This window comes from Hirundo rustica, chromosome Z (assembly GCF_015227805.2).
Source record: "Hirundo rustica isolate bHirRus1 chromosome Z, bHirRus1.pri.v3, whole genome shotgun sequence".
Taxonomy (NCBI): Eukaryota; Metazoa; Chordata; class Aves; order Passeriformes; family Hirundinidae; genus Hirundo; species Hirundo rustica.
Genome location: NC_053488.1, coordinates 53,381,253 through 53,397,818, shown reverse-complemented (window position 1 = coordinate 53,397,818; position 16,566 = coordinate 53,381,253). Strand labels below are relative to the sequence as shown.

The following is a 16,566-nucleotide window of genomic DNA, read 5'->3' as shown; positions in this document are numbered from 1 at the left end:
ATTTGCTTTATAACACCTCCAGCTTTCAAATTTTAATTAGAAAAGGGGAATATAATTTCTGTTAAAAAGAACAACCAAGTGCTATCATTTTATCATGAACCACATACAGATATATGTACATGAAAATTGACTATATATTTACTGGACCAGGAAATGCATTAAAGTGGACTGTCATTGTATTAGTTACCTGTCATCTGGAATATCAAAGAATGACAATGTAAGCAGCAAACACAATCAACTACCAACCTCTATAATACATTAAAATTTGCAAAACAATCCTACTGGTCATTGTATGTGCATAACGTATACTAATAACTACATCAGTTCACCATATACATATATATTTTTTGTTATATTGCCTTTCAAAGTATTTTGAAAATCGATTTAGTAAATACTAAGCATTATAAACACTAATGTAATTACAGGTCAATTTCTAAATCACTCCTGGTAACCCTTCATTTGAGTTCAGATGATTTAGCAAGCTAAATGAACAGTAGAATCTTTACTACACTCACATAAACTGCTTTCAAACAACTCTTCAATCATCTCAGATTTCGTAAATATAAAATACATCCATCATGTTGCAAAGTGCTTAAATAATGCCTGCCATAGACTTTTCTTCTTTGCAATTTTTTAACTATCCAGTTATGAAATCAATAGATTCTCAGAACCTCAAAAGATATATCATTAAAAATTAGTACTGTATTGACTGATGATTAACAAAAGACCATTTAGGCCTGCTTCTCATTTTCATTATCTTTGATACAACAACTATTTCAGCAATATTATTCCTTATTTATTTAGTAAAAATGTTATCTTTATAATGCATACTTCAATATTTCTTTAAAAATACTTAAACATTTGTAGGGTTGGGGGGGTTTGTTTTTTGTTTGTTTGTTTGTTTATGTTTGGGTTTTTTGGGTTTTTTGTGTGTGTTTTGTTTGTTTGTTTGTTTTTTGTTTTGGTTTTGGTGGTTTTTTTGTTTTGGTTTTGGTTTTGGTTTTGGTTTTTTTGGTCTTTGTGTGTGTGTTTTGTGTTTTCTTTAATTTTAGACAGCAGAATTGGTGCTAAACCTTGCCTCACCTTCAGCAAACACCAGAATTTCACCAACACCCACAAAATCCAAGTTTGGGGTAGCAGTTCCACCAACAACACGCCATTCCACTGCCACCTGTCCCAGGCTGCCTTCTGTCCTGTGTATCATTAGCTGCACCTTGGCCTGAGGATGTTCTTCTACTTCAATATACTTCTCTGTTCCATTAGGACTTACACTGCAGATCTTAAATACTCCAAAGGCATCCCCATTCATCATTATGATAACTGTGGAAGTATTTGGCTGTCCAATAGTTGGTCGGTTTTTTAAGGTGGCTGAGGTGTTCAATAGTTCAACTTTTAACAGGGATATAGTGAATTTTTCATCCAGCTCTGGCAGGCTGTCAGGGAGTATGGTGACTGTGAGATTTGCAAACTCTTCCCCTTCCTGCATGATGGCCCATTGTCTTGTGATAGGTTCATAATCACTACCAGCGGTAGCTTGTGTGCTAAACAGAACAGATGTACTGCTGATGTTTTTCTTGTAGGTCCATAATCCTGACATGTTAGTCAATGGCCTGGTCTCTGTTGTCAGCCAGAGGCAGAGAGGAATCTCAGAGGCACTGGAAAATGTAAAGGCTGAACAAGCTTGTTCTTTTAGGCACTGAGTTGCACAGGCATACAGTGGGTCACTTGCTGCTGACACATTCAATCTGGTCTTGGACGGCTGGTCAGGAATTCCCTGTACAGGAGACTCGTAATAGGCCAGGATATCCTCACCTTGCTCAATGGCAAGAGCTACAATGTCAGTCTCAGAAGTGCTGTAAAATATTTGCAGCTGACCAAACCTTCCTCCACTAAAAGACATTAAAATAAAAATGTTATGTTAGCTGGTGAAGCATGCCTAACATTCTGTATGTTACTGGGTTAAGAATGAAAAATGAACAAAATTAACTAAGACCTTCGGAATTGCTGAAAAATTACAAATAGCTAACTAAATTTACTACTCTTGAAGCTAGTACCAGAATAACTGAATAGCTGGGTTTTTCAGAAAGCAAGTTTGATTGCTGGGGTAGCAGTCTGTTAAGCATGCATGTTCACAAACATTTGTTTCTAGGAGTTAACTTAGTCTTCCTAGGACTGTCAAGGAAGTAAAATCTGCTGTCTAGTGCGGTTATCATTCCTTCAAGATGTCCTCAGGATACCATATTTTATGTGCAAAACCTGTTCTGCTTTTCATTTTGTCTTCCATCACACAAAGTTTCATTCACTTTGTCTTCCAATTCATATCACAGGAACAGTCTGCAGCTTTAAATGACAATTTAACAGGCAAAATAAAAGTTCAAGTACACTGTGTACACCTGGTTTGCACTCTCAAACAATACATATGTACTTTATGTACATTTCTAATAAGCAGACATCTAGTTCAAAATCAATGTGTATGAAAAAAAAGAGTTGGCAGAGCAAGAAATTGATGCAAATACCTATACAAGGACATGATATTTAAAATTATTGCCAATTAAATACCCAACAAAAAACAAACCAAACCAAACCAACAACAGCAACAAAAAAAGAGATTCAAAATCAGGCAATATTATACAGACCTTCTCCTGACTGATATATTTGCAAGTAAATGTCTTTCTAGTGGCTCCTGAATTCGATATGAAGATTGATGAAAGAAAACTGTGCCGTAAGGATTATCATTGGCAGGTATAACAATATTTGCGGTGCCATCTAACCCGATAGCACCACCGTTGGAGGCCTGAGTTAATTCTATATGGACAATCTCAAAAAGAAAAAAAAGAGAAAAACAAATAATTTTTGCCACTTCTAAAAACAATCACAAGCAAAATAAAATCTGAACTTGTTGCAGCTTCCTGACATATCATTTCTTATTTTCATCTGCACACATTTCTTACACAAGTTAAAACTCTAATACTGTTCAAGAGAGAAATAACTGTTCTACTTACTTCTTCTACTTCTGGAACATCATCAGCCAGGATTTCCAACAGCAACATCTGAATGGCCTCCCCAGGGGCAAAAGTAATATTGCCCATGGCAACTTGCAAGTCATCGTCAGCAGGATGTCCGTTAATAGTAGCAGCCCACTGAACAGTAACATTACCCAGTGTCCCAGCATTGCGGATTATTGGCAGATTTATGGTTACTGATCCAAATTCAGGTTCCTCCACAGTGAATTCAGTATTCTGAAAAACTGACATAGACCACAGGGAGATGCAGTACATTAACAATTAAATTGAAAGTAAATACATCAGTTCCTGTAGTGCAGAGTTTTATTTTACTTGCTTGCATTTACTTGCACAAGTAAACCCCTTTTAATCACATTTAAACCTAAAAGCAAACTTTCAATATTCATATTTTCATCTGCAGAGAAAATCAGCATGAAAATTAAGCCCTCATCCAAAAAAGTCTGTTCCAGTATACCCATTGTTTGAGGCTAAACATGAACTGTTTCTAAGGTCTTAGAATATAATTTCATAATTATTTGCAGCAAAGAAACTCTTCACCAGATTTCATGTCACTTATTGAAGAAATAAATTAAAACCATTTAACATGGAATATTAGCAAGTAGAAATTACAGAATCACAGAATAGGTCAGGTTGGAAAGAACCACTGTAGTTTATACAATTCAAGCTCCCTGTTCAAGTAGGGCCATCCCAGAGCACATGGCACAGGACTGTGTCCAGATCGTTCTTGGATGTTTCCATTGAAGGAGACTCCACTACCTCTCTGGGCAACCTGTTCCAGTGCACCATCACCTGCACAGTAAAGAAGATCTTCCTCATGTGCCGGCTAAACTTCATGGGCAGCAGTTTCTGCCTGTTGTCTCGCGTTCTACTGCTTGATGCCACTGATCAGAGCCCCCAGGAGGCTCAATTCCTCTGTTGTATTAAAACCCCATTACTCCTTTATTACATTTAATAATATAATTCAGTTAATTTTAATTCAGTTCACCTTGTCTTTTCCTTTACTCTCTACACCCACACTTCTGCTTCTGAATGTTTTTGTCCAGTTGCCAAATAGCAGTTTCCCCACAACTCGCCCCCCCCGCCCCGAAAAAATGTTAACAGAAGAAAGAAAATATGTACTCCTTTACCAAAGGATCCAAAAGGGTCATCAGAAGCCTCAATAGTTATGACTGCCCTCGTCAAAGATCCAAGCAAGGCTCCTCCTGTTGTTTGGTTCAGCAGCTGAACATAAAATGACTCCTCAAGTTCAGGATTTATATCATTAATTATATAAATTGGCACAGCTTTACTTGTTTCCCCTTCTAGTAAGACAACATCTGATGAAGCTACACTGTAGTCCTCACCTAGATTTGTAGTTGAAAAACCCAGAACAACAAAACACAGATAATATCAATGCTTTACGGATCAGTGTGGTGAACATCAGTAATACCCATCTTCTCTTTGCTTATATATGCATTTCTCTGAGTTTTTATAGGTTCTTTATCTTTAGACCCCAGGAGGTTTTGTTGTTTTTGTTGGGTTGGTTTTTTTTTTTTTTTTTTTTTTTTAATTTTGTTTGTTTGTTGGTTTTGGTTTTGGTTTTTGGTTTTACTTTCTATTGCCTTTTAGATGTCTGGATGGATCAAAATAAAACTTGGTTTGACCAAAACAAAGCTTGTACTGTAAGACAAAGAGGTAGTTACAAAAGGTTTATTGTCTGCTGTTTACAAGGTCACACTACTAAGAGATAGAAGTGAAAACAGCAGCACCTTGTCAACACAGATTTCAGTAAAGGGCACATTTGATGTGTCAACTTCACTTTAGGCTAACTTGTCTCAACTGTCTAGAGGAACACCTATGATGCATTAGATCACAGCTCCTCAGAAAATAATTTAAAGCATACTCTAATATAAATCTAGCTACACATTTAATTTATAACAGTCTGTTACATAGTACAGTCTGTACACAGCCAAAATAGAGTGCACTCAATTTATAGCAGTCTAAGTGATCCTGAAGACTTATTCTCCTTTCTTTATACACCTTCTCTACAGCAGGGACCAAATAGAGAAGTTTACATTCCATTTTCAGAAGTATAGGCCTCCTTGGGTTTTGTTAGATTTTTCCCTATTTGTTTTACAGCTGAGTCCCCAGTTCTCACTTCCTCTCCAATAAGCTCAACTAAGCAATAAATGATGGGTTTAAATATGTACATGGGACTAAATTGTTTTTATATATACTACTACAGTATTTTGGGGGGTGGGGGTGAAGGGGTGTTTAAATGGTAGTACACTACTAAGTAAAACAAACACCCCAATTACTTCCCTTATTTCACTTTTAGATTTTCCAGTGATAATTCATGAACTTTCCCCTAGGTCTTAGATTCATATTTGGTAAGCACAGTCAATGCCTTACTACTTTTTATTTCATACTTGTTACATAATAGAGCATTCATTACACACTTGTTTGTTTCAGCTTTAACACAGGCTGCACAGCTCTGCTATTCTGCCTTCTTACCAGCTGTTGCAGTTATTGGCATAGCTTTAAATTTCACAGAAACATCTGAAAATATTCCCCCAGTTCTGGTCACGTTAATGATTGGTCCAACATAGTTTTCAGCAACTCGCACAGCTGAAGCTGAAAGCTGAAGTGTTCCAAAAGCATCATCATTGGCATTGATAATCACATGAGCTATTGTCTCACCCACTAAGCCAAGTCGAGGAGAATTCATAACTGAAATAAAAAGAAAACTTAGTGAGGGGTACCTGAAATGTTTACTATCAATGGCTATAAAATTCGCACAAGTTCATAGGCATACATGTGAGTTTAGCTGTCCCTAGTTTTCATGAAAATTATCTTTTTTACAAATAGACAAAGCATAACCACAAAACACATAAAAATACATGCGTTTAAATTATCTTCTGGCAGAAAATCCGAACATTATTCTACTATGCTATGGAGCACACAAGACATATTTTTTTTGAAAAGATGAGGTATTGTGAATTTATTTATTTATTTATTTATCTATCTATCCATAAAACTAATTGCAATCAATGTAGTTCAGGATAACTTTAGTTTTACTCTTGATATAATGAAATATAATTAAGATTTTGCAAGTGGAATTGTATTTGAAATTACCCCTTATTTTGTGGGCAAGAGCAGCAATTAAACATGCCAAGAATCTTTGAAGCTCAAATCAGGCTGTAATGTTCTAAATTTATCTGAATGAGAAATGAAGTAAAAATTGTCAATGCTAAGAAAGCAGCACATCACTAATTCTACATCCCTTTTTTTAATAAGACTTTTTTGTCGTTGAATAAGAAAAACTAGCTTAGTTATTTCCTACTGAACTTCCAGAAACAATGCTAAATGAGCAGGTATCAGTGCTCAAAAAAATAATGTAACATATTTGACCTGAAAGACCTTGGACAAGACAATGCAAAAGGGACAAAGAAATACTCATGCTTTTCCAGTAAAATAGTGTACCAAAGGAAATAAATGCCAACAGGCAAAAGTCAGGTAACTATGAGGTATCTTAACTATATGGAGTTTGGCAGAGGTAAAGAGTTCTTCATTTATCTTGCTGCATTTTCTCTTGTTACATATAAATACTAACCTTTATAGTTAAATTGTAGGTTTTATGTAAGACACTTACTTGGCCGATCCTGAACTTCCTTGATCAAAACAACACTACTCAGCTCCACAAAAACAGATTCTGATCTCTCAGGTTCATCATCATCCAAAATAGGCAAGGATATTGTGGCCTCACTTTCATTGGTTGCGAAGATCACATAACCCGTAATGGGTATATAGTCTTTTCCCTCTATTGCTCGGACAACATCAGGTGGAAGAAAGGGCGACTTTTCTCCATCACCAATAGTTCTGTATTTCACCATTACTGCACCAAGGAGACCACCGCATCTTATAACTGTCAGAGAGATATTTTTTGTTTCTTCCTCAACTTTTATTGGTCTGTTTTGCTCAGAAAAGATGAAGGCTCCATATGGATCATCATTTGCTAAAATAGTTAATGTTGCATTAGTATGATATCCAAGACGACCAAGGGAGACATTGATGATCAAAACTGAAAACATCTCATCCAATTCAGGAACATCATCAGAAGAAATCTGTAATGTAATATTTGCTCTCACTTGGCCAACATCAAATGTTACATTCCCATCTGTAGAGATCAGGTCGTTGGTAAGATCGCAGAGTATGATCCAATGCAATGTCACCTGAGATAAGGCTCCATGACTTCTCACAACCTAGGAAAAACATATAAAGATATGAGTATTTTTGTTCCATGGAAAAGAAGAACCCAGATTTGTGAAATGCAATTAAGCAAAGACTATAACATGACAAATTAAAGATATGTCTGTGGTTTAAAAACATAATTTTTATCATCTTAGCTCTGCAGAACTTGTATTAACAAAACTAACTTTAAGATAAGTCTCTTGATTCTAAATAAGTTGAAGATTTTAAGCTTTTGTATATCATTATTGTTATTTTAGTTTAAAGCTGAATAATATATATTAGCAAACATTGCAAGATTGGAAAAACAAATGTTCATGACAAAGTTGTTATAAACCCCATAGACTAATGACAAAAGCATCACAGAACACCAGCAAAAACAGACAGAAGGGTACAAGGCAGTAATATGAGACTCAAAGCTTTCTAACCTGCAGCACAACATTGCTATCTCCATCTTCAGGCTCCGTTCCATTCACCGAAAGGGACTCAGCACTGAACTCAAACACACCATGAGCATCATCAGAAGCCTCAATAGTCACAAGGATGTGGGAAGCAATTCCCAAGCTAGCTGTTAAATGCAAGTTCCAAAAAGGGTTATTTTTAACTCTCATGTCTTCTGACATGAAAGAAAACAGCTAAAGAAATATGCTAGAAAAATACAAAAGAGGGTATGAAGTATCTGTGCTTTTTGTCTTGGTTTAGTTCTTTTTTAAATGCATGGTAACTCCTTGTATGGAACAGGAACTGACCTTCAGTAAGGCAGTCTTCTCAGTCCTTTGGAACTATGCAACAAAAAGTATTATTTTAATGGAGGAACCAAAATGAAATTAAGGTTTAATGAATGAAAATGGAGCAACATTCCGGACAGTGAGGAGTTATACAGTAAACCACAGTATAAGCGGAAAGACAAGATGAACACAGGTCTCATCCTAACATAAGGTGGGATAAAAGACCATAAAATAACCAGAAAAACCCCACCAAGTCAAGTAAGTCCTGCTTCTAAAAATATTGTCTTGGGTGACAGAACTTGCTGCTCAGAGAGCAAAAGAGCCTGCCACTTAAGGAAACCATTTCTGGAAAAAAGTAGAAGGGAAACAGAATGTCAAAGAAAACAACCTAAAAAGCTATTTAAAAAAAAAAAAAAAAAAAAAAAGGAAATAGGAAATAAAGGAAAAAATTAAAAAGAAAAGATATTACTCTATTGACATATGGGTGCTCATATAACACTTGTACATCTGCAAGTTTTAATTTGAAGCCCCATATCCATACGGTTTTCCCATATATTCTATGTTATTTCTTTTTCTTTTCAATATTAAATTATCATGTTTTCTGCATATTATGACATAAATAGAAACATGAAGAAATGAAAAAGAAAAATTGAAAAAAAATCAAATTATTTCATTAAAAAATCTAACAAACTCTTACTTTTCCATAAGGGTATTTTTGCTATTAAGGGATCCAAATTATACATAGAATGTATCAAAGCATACAATCAGGTAGTTTTAAATTTGCTTTCAATTTAAAAAGTGCCTTTGCTTTTTTCTCCCAGGAAAATTTGACAATGTTCAGACAAAGATAATTTTGTAAACTTTTTATTGCGTTTTACAACAATATGGTTTTGATTGTACAAGAACCTGTTGTTCCCTGTTTTACAATAAACTCTGACTGCTAGTAAAATTACACCTAAATTAAAATTGGAAAGAATTTTTCTGATAAAACTTTATGTTAAATTTAGATTATTAATCTCTAACTGCATGTAAAGGAAGTTTACAGGCACGGTAATTTATGAAAGCCTATTACAGTTATAAATAAAATATAGGATTAAACAAGAAAGCTTACCATGTTGAGGGACAGCTGAAAGGAAGAAATCCACGTTTCCATCACCACTACCACTTCCATCATTTCTAAAGAGCTCAGCAACTTTAAGAGGACAGACATACAGATATATACACATATATACATTTATAAATAAAGGGAAAGTAGAAATTAATTTAAACATTTCTGGACAACACAAAAAGACAGAGACGTATTCTAGGAAAGCGTCAATTTTTAAAATAGAAATATATAGAATTTCTGATAAAAGCTAGAAAAATATTGAGTATGTTACCTCTTGTTTAATTTATTTCATTGGAAACAGCAAAAGGAAATCAGAAGGGGAAAAAAAAAACCCACATACAAGTCTCATTTATCTTTCTCTCTCTCTTTTTTTTTTTTTTTTTTTTTTTTTTTTTTTTTTTTTTTTTTCTTTTTCTCCTTTCTTTCTGTGTTCCCTCTTTCTCAATCCTAATGGACAAATAAGAAATGGGGCAGAGTGGAGAGGGAAGTGGTAGCTAGACCCTGTGAGATTCTCTTATTCTAATATTTTCTCACAAATCAAAAACTTGTGTCAGAAAGTTGAAAAAAACTGGCAGCTTCACTGAAGTTTTGTACTTGCAGTGATGTTGGAAAGCTCAAAAAGATTATGTTCAGAAAGTATCTGCCTCTAGTAAATTACCAAAGTTAGCTGTAAGTCTTCTAACCAAAAAAGTCAAAGAGAAAAGTTCATTTAAATGAAACTACTTGACCAAAAATTCCACATGCATGAAAGCTCTGAAACTTTTATCAAAAGAATCCTAGCTTTGCACCATAGTGCCACATTGCAGCACAAACATTCATGTTAATATGATCTAGTGCTCCAGAAGGCATCACACTTGCAATTCTGAATTGCTCATAAAAATAGTATCAGTTAAAAAGGCACTTCACGGCTCTCAATATTTTGAATTACTTCTTTTCTTCCAGCTAGGAGGAATCTCCCTTAAAAACATTTTGCAATGGAAATAAATTCTATAAAGCAAAAGTGATTTTACATGGCAGGAGCACTGATGCTTGCCAACAGTTGTGAGACTAACATCTCACAGCAGGAGACACTAGCTTCTAGCTAGTTCTCCAATTCAAATAAACTCTCCATGCATCTCAAAACCCACAATTTTCTAATGCTATAAACCATTTGAATCATTTATGAGCCAATTTATTGCAATTTCTACAATTTCACTCAAGTGGTAAATAAAAAACACACATTTGACTATTAAACCTTAAATATTGACAACCTAAATTAAAAATTAAAATTAAAAATTGCTTAAATTCTCTCTATGAACGATGGAATTATGTAATTTAAAAAGCAACAACTGCCTTTGAATTCATGGTACTAATATGCTTTCTCTGAGATCTGGTTATTTGCAGCAGTGATTAACAAAACATCTGAAAGACAGTTTTTTCCTAAAAAGAATTGCTGCTGTGTGGAGGGTATGTCATTAGAAATAACATGGAAATAGTTCACAAGGTTGGATTTTAGGGGATGAATAAAGATCACGAAAATACAACCAGTGAATTGATGTATGTGCCTTACCTCCTCCCTCTGGGTTCAACAGCTCCACTTTAAAAGTTTTTTCTAGTTCAGGAATAGAATTGTCAGTGATGTTAACAGTAATGTACTTGTATCTTTCTCCAGGCTGAAATTCCATTGAGCCCCAAACAGCCTGAAATATGACAGGTCTTCACAGTTTTGTTCAAGTTTAGTCTTTTCATCCAAATGAAGAAACATCCTCAATTCTTTTTATCTTTATGAAAACATCTACTTTTCTTTAACGTTAAAAAATCTGCTGAGTCTTTGTTATAAGAAATAGCAATCTAAATTCACTGAATTATGAGCATCTTCATTTATCTACATTTTTCTGCACAAACAGCAGTCAGACAAGGAAACAGATACTTATAAGCTGTGTTGCTGAATATGCAGAAATCCTCATACGTACAATATAATCTTCACCTGCATATGCAGCTGTATGGTCGTATAAAGTCTGATATACTTAGAAACAATAGGAAATATCCATTCTTGCTGCACTGACAATTTTCTTAAGGAGATCAAAATCAAACCCAGAGGTTTTTTCTAGTCAACACAGCATGCTGCACAGAATGGAGGCAAAAGGCACATAGTGATTTTTATTTTTATAATGAGTACTATGCATCTGTCTATCACACCAGCATAATAAAATAAACTGTCTGTGAAAAGCATCACAGCTGAGCTAGGGAAAATAATCACAGATGAGCTAAAATATTCAAACTGAGGGCTATATTCAGGAGAAATAGCTTTGATTAAATTCTAAAATAATTACACACCTTGGCAATGGCCATACCTGATAATCTTCAGGACTGAAAGCTGTAAGTGGCACTGTCCTATATTCCATAAGAACTGTTCCAAGAAGCCCTTGTGCACGAACTACCAATAATCTGATGTGTCCAACTTCTTCTTTAACAGTGATATGGGGCACAGCAAAGGCTGGCAGAATCATTTCATCACTGGGCTGAGGAGGTGGCCCCACTGAGAACTGCAGTAGACCTGAAACACAAAAATGGTTATTTACATGGCTTCTCATACCAAATTCAAATTATAATAATAAAAAAATAAACAAAAATATTTATAATATCTACATTTAATGTTTATGAATTTTTAAAAATATTCATATGTCTTTAGGACTCAATCATCCTATTTACAGAATGTACTATGTACCATTGTCTCTCTCTCAGATATTCATGTTAGTCTCAAAAAACCATATCACAAGAATGAATTCAACTCTTCCCAAAAGAACTTAAGTATCATAATATTGGGTACTTATTGGTATAATAGGCATGCTTAAATGTCTCTGTTACAAATTCTCATTTCACAAAAACTGGCATAAGATCAAGAACATGCAATTTGGTTTTCTTGCACAGGGGATGATCGCATGTTTGGTTTAATGCCTTTTTTGTAGTATTCTCAAGAGTAGGTAATTTCTTAGACAAGTGTAAAAATTAGATAAAGAGTAATACTTTTGCTTCCTCATCTATCTAGGCCAGGCAAACTTTTACCTCTTGAACTAGAAGTAAACATAAATCTGCAATAAGACTGTATCATCTTCAACATTGTTACCATATGGGTGGTCACTGGCTTTAATGCTGATATCAGTAGTTTCCTTTTCCGGATCTATACTTGCTCCACTGGTAGGAGTTGAACCTAGTTTTCCATCTCCAGACACTGCAGAGACTAATGTCACACGGAAATATTCATTTAGCTCCGGAATGTCATCATCAATAACATGCAAATTTAAGACCTAGAGAAGGACCAAATCATGGAGAAATCAAATTATGTAACATACATCCCTTAAGAGTTTTATGACCCTTTGAACAATTAAGTTTTTAGTCATTCAGCTGTATCTGCTGTGAGTCCAGAAAGCAATGTAGAGAACATCTTTAACCTCCATGTACTTTAACCTTATGATAATAAGTTTAGAATACCAATTCCAAACCCATTTTTTTGTTAAGAGCAAGTAAAGTGAGCTTTTAATGCCACCTGACACTTGAGGTTACAGATCACATTATCATGTAACATAATCTGCTCTGCACAGGCTAATATATTAATCTCAGACAATTCCAACTTTCTATACATTGTGATAAGATTTGACAAATATATAGGAGAAACAGTTTAAGTAGCTGATCATATTTAAAGCCATGAGAATGAGTAGTATAAAAATGTCAATGTATATTCTCTTAAAAACTTTCACCTGATGAGCAACTGCTCCCAATCTGTTTCTTAAGGCAATGACCCAAGGTTCTCTGTACACAGACTTTAGTATATTGGACCACATAGCAATGGAACAAGAGGGTTAACCAGGTCTTTTCTGCCACTTTTTAAAGTAAGTCAGGCCTCATCAATGCTGCCAAACTGGAAAATCTTGGCAAATTTAACTTTAAATGTCTGTATGTAATGCAGTAATACATTTCAGTAGAGAATTAAAGCCGAATAAACTGCCTGGAGCATACTATTTTCCAAAATCACAAGATTTTGTCAAGCTGTAATCAGTTACATTGTTTAACTGGGACCAGATCCGCAGTTTTAAGTGAGTCACTGGGATCTTTTCAAATTATATCAGTAGGTTTCACTCAGTCTCTACTGACTTCAGCAGAATGATAGAAGCGAAATTAAAGACAGTATTTTCTACTATCGATCCACCCTTTTTATTTAACAAATACTAGTAGAAAACACGTATGAACTGCCTACAGTATTGTGTTTCCATACCTCTTCTTCAATTAAATGTGAAATTCCCATGCTGTTGGCTGGGGTCAAATTCACAGAAACAGATTAAACAAAAGAGACAGAATGTGCCTAAAGTTGCAATACATTTGATAACACCAGTGAAGTTGACAATTGTCTATTTAACTGTTGTAGAGATAAAACTGATCTCCAAAACTCAGATCAAAACTGGATCATATTCTAATTTCAAAAGTCACTGGATCCACTATTCAAGCCCAGAACTACCTATACTTAAAGTATAGATATAGATATATGTATATCTAATATATATATGTAAATATATCTTATATGCATTAAATGTGTAATTATGGGCAATTAAGCATTCATGCTTGCACTGTAATGCATGAAGTGAGACGTACACAGATATATAGGTATTCTATCACTCGTTAGATGTCAAAGATTAAAAAAAAACCCCTGCAATATGTAATAAAAGCCATGTGAAGGAAAGACTCTTTAGTATGAAAAGCAGTCAAGCATCCTCAAAAGGTGTTTTCCAGCAGGTTTGCAAAGGACAGGATGAATAGTTAATAGGAAGGTAGGGTTTACCTCTGATCTCTGCCAAGGAAGGAATGTGATAGTGCCACTGCTGTTAGAAAAATCGCTAACAGAGTAATTAATGCCCCTGGAATCAACCTGTGAGATAATGTAATTTATATACACATAGTCTAGGGCTCCTCTTGTACGCTCCACGACACAGGATATAGTGGAACCCTCATCAGCAGCCTGAAAGAAAGCCAGAAATTGACATATATGTTATGATCAAAGTAATTCAAAGGAATAAATGTAAAAGGTTGAATTCTCTAATGCTATTCAAATGTTCAGTAATTTTTTATTGCTGTCATGTTACTTTCAGCACTTTTGAAGCTGAAACAAGGAAGCTGAAATTGATCTTGATGGTGGTCAGAACAATCTTAATGGAAATTGTAATATCTTCTAGCATCTCCCTAATGTCAGCCAGTAACTGTACCCTATTATCTATTTTGGATACAAAACCAGAATAAATATGTTTGAAATGTTGTAGCAAAAGCAAAAGACTATACTGTTTTATATTAATGTCAATTATTTTAATTTTAATTTAAAGAAAGATTTGGATTCTTCCTTTCCCTGACTAAAAGCACTACAGAAAACAAAATAGATACATTTATACTAAACTATACTATTATCATTCAGGAAAACTGAAAAACTTTTTGTGCTACAGTACTCTTTGCAATTCTGTCTTCACAAAGAACATGCCTTCAGCAGCAACAATTTCACACATTTGGAACAAATCAGGTATTGATATTGGCCAAGTATAATAAAAAAAATTATGATCATCAAGCTAAAATAGAAAATAATTTTATTTGAAAGTTATCAGAATGACTAAAGCTATCTTAAGGTTTAGATAAATTTCAGAGCTGCTGAAAATACTGTGAAGATACTGAATGCACCTTCAGCTGCTTAACAGACAAATACCAACAGATACAAGTATTGAAATTAAAATACTGATAAAACAATGCTATAAGATAAAGGTGAAACAATTAACATGACACATAAATTTTTAATTTTGCTTCATGGTTGGTTGCTGATCTGTGGCATCACAGAATTATCAGTGGCATTTGAAACGGAAGGAATCTATTATGGTAGCAGATGGTAGGCACCTGGAAAGCAAACTGAACTGGACTGAAAACTAGCATCAGTCAGGCAAGATGGTTGCCTTCAAACACTTCATAGGGACTTTTGTTAAAAAGGTTGTACTTAAGACATCATAAGAGTTCCCAAACTGGAAAGCATTTTGATTTTTTTTTTCCAAAATATATATGTGTATCACGTCTTTCTCCCGCATAATGATTAAAAAACCTAACAACTAATTATGTTTTTTTTCAATCCCCTCAATAAAAGATTCAAGTTTATATACTTCATATACGGTGGCCATCACCATAGAAAATGTAATGTCTAAAACCAGCAACTTCCAGCCAGTGCCAAGTGAATTAATGTCAAATACAATGATGATAATGATGATGATTTAATTATTAGGGAGGGAGAGACTGGAACAGAACCCAGGAGAAACAAGTGCTGCACAGCACAATCGCTCACCACTTGCTGACCAATACCCAGCCCATTTCCAAACAATGACCAACTGCCTTCCAGGTAACTCCCCTAGTTTATACACTGAACATGTTATTCCATGGTATGGAATGTTCTTTTGGCCAGCTCAGGTGAGCTGTTCTGGACATACTCCTTCCCAGATGTTTGTGCAGCTCCTCACTAGCAGAGCATGAGACACAGAAAAGTCTTTGACTCAGGTGAAGTCCTGCTTTGCAACAGCCAAACTATCCTTGTGATATCAACATTATTCTCATCCTGAATCCAAAACACACAATTGCACCAGATACTAAGAAGAAAATAAACTCTCTCCAAGATGATATCACGTTACAGTCTCAGAAGTTACAGATGTACAGGAAAAAAAAAAAACTGTTCTAGGAAATTTTAAGTCTTCAGTTTATGTAATAAAATAAATTTTCCTACTAAAAATAATTTGGGGGGGATTAAAAAAAAAAAAAATATTGTAAATGCCAGTGTGACTGAGGCTGATATAATCAGAACTTACACAATTCCAAATTCTAGAAAATTTTGCTTAAATACAAAAACTAAAAAAGTGGAATCAAGAACCTTCAAAGGTTAGTTAGCCTTGCTATTAGTTTGACTGTGTCTAAAATTTCTCCTGTAGTTTTCCTTATGAGCATCTTACCTCAGGAATACATGCTCCAGTGAAGCCAAATAAACCATTAGCATTATCACTTTTCTGTATTCTTAATCTTGCTGTTGTGTTTTCTTGTGAAATTCGAGCTCCACCACACACAGCAATAAGCTTTAGGATGAATAACTCCTCTCCTTCTTCCTCTTTGTCATCCTTTGCAGACACAATGAATGATTTATTGGTTTCTCCTTGCCGATACTCCAAATACCCAGAGACAGGGTGAACGTCACTCTTAGCGGGACTTGCATGGAGTTCATAGATCTCTGCTTGTGTCAATTTTCTCTCGTAAAGCCTGACATCCTGCATTAAACCCGTGTACCTGTTGTTGCCATTGATTCCTGCTCCAATTCTCACTATTCCTGGACCTGAGAAGAAATTTTTTCTCATGTTATTTGTTTATGGGGTTTTTTTTGGTTTTTTTTTTCAAAATAGCTAATATGTATAATTATTAAAAAATCTATGATAAATTGTTTACT

The 16,566-nt window shown here is 34.8% G+C and overlaps 1 protein-coding gene across 1 annotated transcript in view; it reads right to left on the bottom strand.

Moving 5' to 3' along the window:
- ADGRV1 (adhesion G protein-coupled receptor V1) overlaps positions 1-16,566 on the bottom strand; it is a 279,799-nt gene that overhangs the window by 199,242 nt on the left and 63,991 nt on the right. The window contains exons 22-34 of the mRNA XM_058424189.1: positions 16,082-16,455; positions 13,900-14,076; positions 12,193-12,373; positions 11,420-11,622; positions 10,636-10,765; positions 9,090-9,170; positions 7,679-7,818; positions 6,655-7,264; positions 5,517-5,732; positions 4,151-4,366; positions 3,003-3,247; positions 2,637-2,818; positions 1,084-1,889 (exon numbers count right to left, since the gene is read on the bottom strand). Of these exons, the coding sequence (XP_058280172.1) occupies positions 1,084-1,889; positions 2,637-2,818; positions 3,003-3,247; positions 4,151-4,366; positions 5,517-5,732; positions 6,655-7,264; positions 7,679-7,818; positions 9,090-9,170; positions 10,636-10,765; positions 11,420-11,622; positions 12,193-12,373; positions 13,900-14,076; positions 16,082-16,455 (3,561 nt within the window). The remainder of the gene's footprint in view (positions 1-1,083; positions 1,890-2,636; positions 2,819-3,002; positions 3,248-4,150; positions 4,367-5,516; positions 5,733-6,654; positions 7,265-7,678; positions 7,819-9,089; positions 9,171-10,635; positions 10,766-11,419; positions 11,623-12,192; positions 12,374-13,899; positions 14,077-16,081; positions 16,456-16,566) is intronic.